Source organism: Cricetulus griseus, chromosome 9 (assembly GCF_003668045.3).
Source record: "Cricetulus griseus strain 17A/GY chromosome 9, alternate assembly CriGri-PICRH-1.0, whole genome shotgun sequence".
NCBI classification, from domain to species: domain Eukaryota; kingdom Metazoa; phylum Chordata; class Mammalia; order Rodentia; family Cricetidae; genus Cricetulus; species Cricetulus griseus.
This window is the reverse complement of record NC_048602.1, coordinates 22968810-22978961: the sequence shown is the minus strand read 5'-3', so window position 1 is coordinate 22978961 and position 10152 is coordinate 22968810. Positions and strand designations below refer to the sequence as shown.

Sequence of the window (10152 nt, the reverse complement as noted above, 5' to 3'; positions counted from 1 at the left end):
CAACTTACTCCATGTCTTGCTGGAATATCTTATAATACCCCTAGAATTCATCCTGAGTTTTTCTCTTTGCCCAGAAGTCCCACCTGTTCTCTCCTGCCTAACTATTTGCCATTGAGCTCTTTATTAAATCAATCACAGTGACACATTTTTACACGTGATAAACAAATGTATTGCAACAGCTCAGTGGTTCAGAGCACTTGTTGCTCTTCCAGAAGACTTGGGTTCAATTCCTGGCACCCACCTGGCAGCCCACAGCCATCTGTAACTCTAGTCCCTGAGGATCTAACACTAACTACACACATGAAACACAGACATACATGCCCCCAAACACACCCATACATATAAAATAAATAAATAAAATTAGAAAAAATGATAAAGACCAAATTAGTAGGGACATATTCCATGGCCAACACATTGGAAGGTAACTATTTCTAGGAAAGACCAGAGTGGTTAAAAGTATAGCTTGCAGTAAATAAGCTTTAACGTACTTAAAGCATAACAGAGACAGTGAGAATTTGTCTACAGTAAAAACTGTAGGCTTCATCTCACCATGATATTTAGGATGCTTTGCCAAGTTTGGTGACAACACTCCTTCATTCCTGCAATGACCACCTCCTTCATCCAGGGGGCAGAATAGAGCTCATATGGCCCCAGGTCCAGGAGTTGCCTTCAGTTCCCCCATAGAAATTGCATCCCTTTGTTCCTCTTTGAGAGAACATCGCAGTCTCCATCTTCTTCTGTATTCCCAACTTGCTGGTCTGTTGGTCCCCTCTTTCTCCCTCTTCCTGCTGAGCCAGTCTTCAGCCAAAAGCCATACTAGAACCATCAGGACTATGCATGCCAGACCAATCCGAATGAGATTTTGGGTTGTATGATCCCAGAAGGCAGAGTCTGGAGTCAGAAGACAGAGTGGCTGCTGACAGAGGCTACACCCACCCCATTCCCCTCTTCTTTGACATTCCCGTTTCGCCCTGCACCTTTCCCCAGAGTCTATGCTTCCAGATGTTCACTTACCCTTCTGCAATCCCGATTCTTTGGTGGAAAGGCTGTACTCCCAATAAACTGAGGATAAGGAAAAGAAGAAGGGATGGATGAACAGGTGTTGGATCCTTCCTTTGAAATATTTCTTCTTCTCTATATTCCCTATGACATCTCATGGCTTTCCAACATTGGTTCCCACCTGGAATTCCAAGTCCTAGGGCCTTTGTATTGGCAATCGAGCAGACTAGTAAAGAGATGGCTGTACTCAAGCGTGGATTCACCCACAGTACCAATACAGGTGTCTTCATGGCAGACAGTGACTCTGGGGAAGCCTCATTTCCCTCATTCATACAACAACATTTCCTTCTCACATGAAGACAAATTCACAACACAGCGTTTTCTTCCCTGTCTGAAGTGAGCTGCCCCCATCCCCACCATCACCTCTGTGATGCTCAGTTTTAAACGCCAATTTGCCAATTTGCACGCTCTCGGGCACATAGGTCACAGGTCAACATTGGATGCCTTTTGCAATCCTCTCCATCTTAATTTTTGAGATAGGGTCTTTTAAGAAACCTTGAAATCATTGATTCAACTGGACTGGCTTGCCACTGAGCCCCAGGGGTCCTCCCCTCCCTAGCACCAGGATTACAGGCACAGGTCAGCATGCCTGGATTTTACATGGGTGCTGCGCATCCAACCTTACCAGTAGCTAATTACCCAGCTCCTTTCTGCCGGATTTGGAAGTGACTCACCAAGAGAAGTAGGCGTTGGTGCAAGGCTGGTGTTCCCCTCACTTCCTAGAAATGGCAAATGATTTTAAAAAGTGAGCATTTTAGGTCTCCTCCTGTATCCTTTATTCCTTGATCATTCTCTGCCCCTCTGGTGTTCCCGACTGGCCAGCTGGGTCTCTAAGAAGCAGAGAACGCTTTGCTATCTTTCGAAAATCACTGTCAAGGGCATTTTCTACAGCTGTGGTTAAGACACAGGCGAGAGTGTCCTTACCTGGGATGAGTAGTGTCACAGGCTCACTGGGGAAAGACCATACATAGTCGTTGTAAGAGCCAAAACATCTGTATGTCCCTCTGTGGGCTCCGGTCACAGGGCCCATGGGGAACTCTGCTTTTTTGTTCCCATGTCTTTGCTGGACATGGTTGGGTTCTCCCTCCTTGAGAAGAAAGAATTTGCTTGTCCCAGCTTCCAGATGGCAGAAGAAGGTCACTTTCTCCTCCAAGGTTACTTCAGGCCCTGGATGAACCTGGAGGTTGGGTATGTCATACATGCCTGGGGGAGAAGCAGGGCGGGGACCCATAGAGCATTGTCACACTCCAGCTCCTCAATGTACTGCTTCCCTTTCTCTGTGACCAGACCTCACTCTTTGGAATCTGGGATCCTTATGCTTCCCAAATGTGTGCTTGTCACAGATCCATTATCCTTTAGGACTAAGGCATTTGGGCCTAGCTTCTGCATCTCTATCCATGGCTCTGAGTTTGGTCCTCAGGACCCAAACTACTATTCTCATTTAGAAGGCTGAAGATGCTCTGCCCCTTCCTGGAGCCACTGCGTCAGAAACCCAGGGACAAGATAGACTTTTACATCTTAAAAGTTATTATTTTTTGAGATTATAATATAATCACACCATTTCCCCTTCCCTGTTCTCTCTCCAAAACCTTCTTGCTCACTTTCAAATTTGTGGTCTCCTTTTTGTTCAGAGTCATTAAACACACGCCACTGCCACAAACCATTAATATCCTTCCCTTCTAGAACTTTCTCTTCTCAAGACCAGAAACCTTTAAACTATTAGACAACTCCCTTTCTGCCTTCACAAGATCTGGCAACCATCATCCGTCTACATATTTTTTTGTCTCTATGAATTCTACAATTCCAGGTAACTCAACTAAGTGCAATCAGACATTATTCGTCCTTCCGTGACTGGCTTGTCTCCATTTGCATAACATCCTCAGGGTTCAGCTGCATCATAGTGTGTGCCAGAATTCTCTTCCTTTGCAAGGTAGAGTAATATTCCACTGTATGGATATGCCACATTTTGTTCATCCATAAATTCGCTAAGAGACATCATTGTAATTACTTCCTTTAGCTATTAGTTTATTTATTTAATTTCTCTATTTTTCCTCTGTGTGATTGTGTGTGGTATGTGTTGTGTATGTTCCGGTGTGTGTTTAAGTGTGTGTACCTCTAAACGCATGTGTGGAGGCCAGAGGCTGGTGTCCTGCTCTACCCCTCTTCATCTTATTCCCTTGAGACAGGGTCTTACTGAACCGACAGCTAGGCTGGTGGCTATCAAGCCCCAACAATCGGGTGGTGTTCCCTGCCCAGTTCTAGGGTCACAGACACACCTGACTTTTTATATGGTTTCTAAGGATTTGAATTCAGGTTCTCATACTTGAGAACAGCAAGCTCTCTTATTCATGAGCCATCCAACCAGCCACATTTCGGCTATCCTGACCAAAGCTTCCATGAATATGCCTGTGTGAGAGCGATCTATGTTTTTACAAGACCTCTAGTTGTTTTTCAAGCTTGGTTAAATTTGAGAACCATGTGCATGGCTACATTTTCTGATGATTTGATTCTCTTGTCCACCCTGGCACACAGTGGCCTATTACAGAAACATCTTTCAGAGATCTTGACCTAAGACACATTGATGCCAGGACAGAGAACTGACTCTGAATGTTACCCTTATAGGAAGTGCCCATGATTAGACATATCCTGTGACTTCCAGCCAAGATAAGCAGTGTCAGTGTGGTACTTCAAGAGTTCTTTTTGGTATTTGTGAACCCTGGCACTCCCCATGATTCATTCCAAGGTGACTCTACTTCTAAAAACCAAGATACTCACCAGTAACTACCAGAACCAGGAGATCGCTGTGTTCTGATTGAAGTTCCCCACTCTGATAAAAGCAGTAGTATCTCCCTGCAGTGTTTGAGGTCATTTGTGGAATGAAGAACTTGACTTTACTCACTAATGTACGTGGCTTTGGTCTCTCCAAAGCAAAAAGGCTTCCTTCAAAGTACAGTTGATACTCAGAAGCACTCTGAGGTCCCTGGCACCAAATGCTCACAGGGTTTCCTTTTGGTACCCTGCTACTGGGTTTGGCCCAGATGATGGGTTTTGGGAGAGTCTCTGAAAAAGAAACCAGAGGCACAAGTCCCAGGTGAACCATTACCTATCTACTCCACTGTCCTCAGCCACCAGCATGAAGCCATCATAGTGATGCAGAATGCTTGCCTCTGTCTCTGGATGTTCTCAGACGGGCCTCTGAGATAAACCCCTAAAAATGACCTTGACTGAGGCTCTCAAGGAAGGACTTACGTTTTCCTGTGTTGATCCTCTGGGTCAGACATAGTCCTAGAAAACAACAACAACGATACAATGTCTCCCCAACTCCTGCTCTTGATTCCATCCCCCTTTTATGAAGGACTTACCCAGGTAGAGTAGGGCAGTGAGTGTCAACAGCATACCACTGGCAAAGCCAATGCTGTACCGTGTGTGTGTGTGGACTCAGTCCAGTGGATGAGGACTATGCACAGGATGTGGTGGGTGAGACCCAACACCAATCACCATGGGACTTTCACACATTTTTTTTTTTAAACGGAAAGATTCACAGCTCTCCCCTCACCACTGACCTTGGGTTTCAGGGAAAGATGTGGTTCTCACAACACATTTAACCATTTTGAGTCTAAAAGGTCCTTGACCATCATGTGCCCAGTCTGAAATCCATTTCTGGGCCAACCTATGAATTCATTCAGGAAGGCATGAGGGAGATTTACAGATTTTCATCAATCTTCCCAAATGTTTGTTTCTTTTTTCTATACAGAGATATAATGCAAATGGTCTTTTTGTAGTCTCAGGCCAATGAAAGATTAAGAGCTGGCTTTGGAGTTAGAGTGTGGCTCTATCTTTCTCTAAATCCGAGCAGGCTTATTAAAGTGAAATATAAAATCTCTGTCTCATTCACAGGAGCCATCTGATATGGGACGGAAGGGAAACAATATTTAGGACTATTGTATTGCTACTAATATCATAATTTTGTCATGATAATTATGGTCATATAGAGTAATATCCAATTCTAGAAAAAAGATTTTGTCTACTTTCAGGTATATGATTTTTGGTTTGAGTCCCTTATCAGTTTTCTACAGTGAACCATGGCCACACCTAACAGTGACCTTTGAAGACTCCAAAAGGATGATGGGGCACCACAATAACAATTTCACCAGGACTATGACAACATCATTAAACACCAACTAAAGGTCAGCTTTGAACTACAAACTGCTCATAACAATTTCAAAGTGACTTGCTGAGATGATCCAGCCTCACAGACACTGCTCAGAACAATTTCAAGGTTGCTAGTGATCCAGCCCCATAGATTACATTAGCCAGGATTTGAAACAATGTGCTTTCCCATTATGCAGAGACTGAACAACAAATGATACAGCTTGAGAATTAACTCAAATTTTCTTTACAGTGAAGATGCCATTGCCCCCAGACAGCAGGAAATAACTTTAAGAACACGGCTTCACATTCCCAAGAGGTGGGGTTTTTGACCACTCATTGGGATATGGATATTTGTCATTGTTTAGGGGGACTGGTTGCAAAATGTTGTTGCTTATGATCAGCAAGAAAGTTGAACAAAGGGGTTCAAGGTTTCTGTTTTGAAAAAAAGTCCAGATATGATAGGATAAAAAGGGTAGATTATTGAATCTACTCTGAAAAATCACCCAATAGTTTTAAATACTTTACAATGGATTAGATTTATATATATTGTATACAAATGTATATTAATGCAAATTCGAGATTAATTTTGCTAAGACATACTGTACATACATTTCTATATTGTTCAAGGTATTATATCTATACTGCTCATTTAACAATGTAATACAAATTTCTAGTCCTTGAAAGTTATTATTATCAACTATATAGGACTATAAGGAAATGTAGTTTGGTAATTAGTCTACTATTATAATGAACTTGTAGTCACATTAGGCATGTTTACAAGGTCAAACAGATATTTTAGAAAGAGAGGTTTTCTTTAAAAACTTCGGAGATCTACAGAATATGACATTTAACATGTTTTTAATATCATATGTTCTTGTTTATGACAGTGAGACATGTCTGCTCCTGGTAGTACCAATCTGTGTTGGAGAAGATGATGGGCATTGAAGAAACTGCACATGGAGTTTACTTTCTTTGTGGCTAAGGTAAGCCAGCGGGCAAGAAAGTGTCCTTGCCTCAACTTCTGACAGCATGTTGTCCAAATTGGACAAACAGGACACAAAAGAGAGTGACTGCAAACCTTGCCAAGACAAGGTGGCCCAGGCCTTCAGATTATCCTGCTTCACAGAAAAGTCTGTCAGATATGGTAGGCCTAGAGATCAAAGATGGAAGCCCCAACTTTGCAGAGCAATCAGGGTGACTGTGCAGGCAACCAGGTGTTTCCGTCATTTTGCACATGTTTTTGGAAGTTGCTTGCTTGCACTTCCTGTTTACTCAGTTAATAATATTTCCTTTCTGGGATTCCTTCCTGTCTTGTTTCTCTCTTCCTCCCATGAAATTTATTATTTCCTGTACCCTTGAAAGTATCTTTCTTCCTCCTGTGTGTCTGATGCTAATGCCATCATCTTCTATGAGGCTCGCTTGGTCGTCATGACCAGCCTTAGTTTGTGTTTATCTTGAAATGTCCTTATTTCCTTGTTAATTTCACAGCACAACTTTGCTGGATATAGCAGCATTAGTTGAGTGAATTGCTTTCAGGTCTTGAAATATATCATCCCACATTTTTTTCTGCCTTTTGGGGAGAGCTGACATTATTCTGATGTATGTGCTTTTATTAAGTGAGTTGGTGTCTTTCCCTTATGGATTTTAACATTCTTTCTTTGTTTTGCATTTTTGGTATCTTGACTACATTATGTCATGCAGAGTAATCCTGATCATGTCTATTTGGAGTTCAGGGTAACTCTTGCATTTGGATGTCTAGTCTAGGTCTTTCTATAGACTTGGGAAACTTCCTACTATAATTTGATTTTATAGATTATCTAGACCTTTGATGTTTTTGTCAACCTTCTTGTCATCTGGTGGATTCCTGAGTTTTGTCTTTTTATCAGTGTCATAGTTTTATTTTTGTTGCTGTGGTTAGTTACCCTGGCAAAGGAAATCTAGGGCAGAGATGGTTTATTTGGCCAACAGTCCCACATTAAAGTCCATCACCACTGGAGCGTCAAGGCAGGAATTCACACCATGTTTTCTCAGACTCACAATTTACTATATTTTTGGTTGTGGACCTAACTTTTTAAATTTTTTAAAATTTAAATTAGAAACAAGCTCCTTTTACATGTCAATCCCAATTCCCTCTCCCTCCCCTCCTCCCCTGCCCCTCAGCAACCCCCATCCCAACCCCTTTCTGCTCCCCAGGGAGGGTGCGGCCTTCCATGGGGAATCTTCAAAGTCTGTCATATCATTTGGAGCAGGGCCTAGACCCTCCCCAGTGTGTCTAGGGTGAGAGAGTATCCCTCTATGTGGAGAGGGCTCCCAAAGTTCATTTGTGTACTAGGGGTAAATACTGATCCACAACCAGAGGTCCCTTAGATTGTGGACCTAACTTTTAATGACTGACATCTCTCTCCAGTCATCATGATTTCTGTAATGGTATAAATGTTCAAATAATTTCTTTGGGAATTTTCACCAATTTTATTAGTATGTGTCAATTGCACAAATGAGGCTTTTGGTGTGTCATTTCTATACATGCGCACACTGTTCCGTGGTCCTAAAGATATCCATGCTCTCCATTACTGTTTATTACCCCTACCATGCTTTCTTTCCACATTTCTAATGATCCCCATTTTACTTTATGTCCTTCACTCACTCCAAATTACATATATAAAAGGAAATATATGTTGCTGGTGTTTCTGAGACTGGTTTATTTCTTCTAACTCTTTGCAATATGTTATTATTGGTTCAATAGTGTAAAATACATTGGTACTGTTACAAGTCAGAACTCTAGCATCTATTAAGGTTGCAAATGTAAACTTGGTGCCCTGATTGGGGAGGTCCTTCTGTGTATATGCTTGTCTTATTGGTTGGTAAATAAAGCACTGTTGGCCAATAGGCAAGCAAGTTAGGCAGGACTAGGAGAGGAGGAGGATTCTGGGAAATGTAGGAAAGGGAGAGAGTTGCCATGTGATCCCAGGAAGAAAGGACACTTAAGGCCGGCGTCCTCGGTAAGGTAAGTCCATATAAAAACATATAGATTAGTAGTTATAGTTGATAATTAAGACTGAGCTAGCAAATAAGAAATCCTAGTCATTGGCCAGAAGCATTGTAACTAATATAAGACTCTGTGTGTTATTTGGGGGCCCTAAAGTGGCGGCAGAACCCAGGCAGTTGTCAGAAAGAGTTATCATTACAGTGCCCAAATGAAGTTGTCATTTACTACAGTTTCATATTTCCCAAATAGGATTGTGATCTTCATTTGCTTTTGTGTTTACATATTTAATTTACATTCAGACAGAACCAATACCTTAAAGACAAAGACTATTGCAACAAGCCTACCGGTTATTTATAATTGATGGATATGCATTTTAAAAAGTCTAAAACCCAGTGTAGACGGGAGATGGGAGTCACAAAGTCCCACCCCTAGCTGAGGAACTATTTTGGTAATTGCTGGCTGCTGGGAAAGGGAGTGAGTCCCTCCACCAAGGGTGCAGCCATTGAGAGGCTGCCCATGTTCCAGTGTGTGGCCCTAAAGCCATGCACATACTGGTAGTACTAGCTAGGCTCAGTGAGTTTAAAAATGGAGTATATGAAGTTAGGGTGGGGAGTGGTGGTATGGATAGGGAGAGAACTGAAGAGGAGGAGATGGAAGTGGATTTTTTCCAAACTATATCCACAGATGGAATTCTCAAATGGTAATAGTAAAAATATAGACAGGAAGTATAAAGAATAAAGAATAAAATCTGAAAAGGAAAAGCGGTCCAAGCCTGATGGAGCAGATCTGTCATCCTAGCTACTCAAGAGGCTGAGGGGCCAGGAAGACGTGGTGATGGTGTCTAAAAGAAGAAAGGCTCCTTGTTTCATTTGCTCAACAATGGGCCTGATTTACTCAGAAGAGTTTTGGTCTTTCCTGTTCTAATATTTGTCTAACCTAAAAGAAGAGAGTGTAGAAGAGAATGGTCTAATCTAAGAAGTAGTGTAAATAAAGGCCACACTCTTTATGTACCAAATGACATTTCAAATACAATAACAAAAAGGGATGAGGGACTTTTATCTTAGTTTTCAGGAGTCTCATAAGATAGAAAGTTGTGTTCCTGACCTATCTACTCAGAACAGCATACAAAGCCATAATCACATATAATCAATCTATACTCACATGCTGTTTCTAATATATTTCGAGTGTAGATCATTGATTTCAATGCTTCGATGCTTCCGGCACATAGTCTTAGACCTGGTCATCACATCTCCCTCCGTCCCTCCCTCCCTCTCTCCCTCCCTCCCTACCTCCCTCCCTCCCTCCGTCCCACACATTTTGAGTCAGGGCATGAATGTGTCACAAAGATGAAATAGGGATGTGGTACAATTGGGGCTGTGCATTCAGCCGAGCTTGGAGGAATTACTTACATCAGATGTCCAAAGTACAATAAATTTGATTGTGAGGTTATCTTAGAGTTCAGCTAATTTTGAACAGGATGAGTACATAGTGTGTCAGAAGAATTAGTGCATAGCTACAAAGACCTCAAAGTACATTATCAATTTGATTATAAGTTGGATGAAAGTTTGATCTGTAAACGCAAACTTTAAATAGCATTTCTCAAAATAAAAACCCATTCTCACAGTGGGTCACAATTTTGGGGTCAGACTGTGTCACAAGGTGAGCTCAAGACCACCCTGGGAAGCTCTACAAAAACTTGTCTTAAAATGAAAAGAGGTCTGGGGATAAAACCCAGTTGTAGGAAACTCATCAAGCATGCACGGGACCTTCAGTTCAATCACTAGTACCATGAAAGGAGGAAAATAAAAAGGACGTAAAAAGATGGAAAATTATAATCATAATCAATGTTCTTGGTTTGCTTTCCACAGCTGGGTAAAACACCATGACCAAAGCAACTTGGAGAGGATGAGATTTATTTGGCTTACAGGTTACAGTCGATTATCAGGGGAAGCCAA

At 41.8% G+C, this 10152-nt stretch overlaps 1 protein-coding gene across 1 annotated transcript; it reads right to left on the bottom strand.

Moving 5' to 3' along the window:
* Positions 1-640: 640 nt before the first annotated feature.
* Ncr1 (natural cytotoxicity triggering receptor 1) lies at positions 641-4455 on the bottom strand. The gene is made up of 7 exons (XM_035449175.1): positions 4422-4455; positions 4309-4344; positions 3835-4119; positions 1984-2262; positions 1734-1778; positions 1015-1062; positions 641-891 (listed from the first exon to the last, which is right to left on the bottom strand). Exons 1-7 carry the CDS (start codon positions 4453-4455, stop codon positions 641-643), a joined length of 978 nt encoding a protein of 325 aa, XP_035305066.1.
* Positions 4456-10152: the final 5697 nt, after the last annotated feature.

Excerpts from the sequence above, each read along its gene's own strand:
- Ncr1 (XM_035449175.1), bottom strand. The coding sequence starts at position 4,455 with ATGCTGTTGACACTCACTGCCCTACTCTACCTGG. Across the intron at positions 2,263-3,834 it reads CCTGGTTCTGGTAGTTACTG|GCATGTATGACATACCCAAC; the intron begins GTGAGTATCTTG and ends CTTCTCCCCCAG. Across the intron at positions 892-1,014 it reads AGAATCGGGATTGCAGAAGG|ACTCTGCCTTCTGGGATCAT; the intron begins GTAAGTGAACAT and ends TTCTGACTCCAG.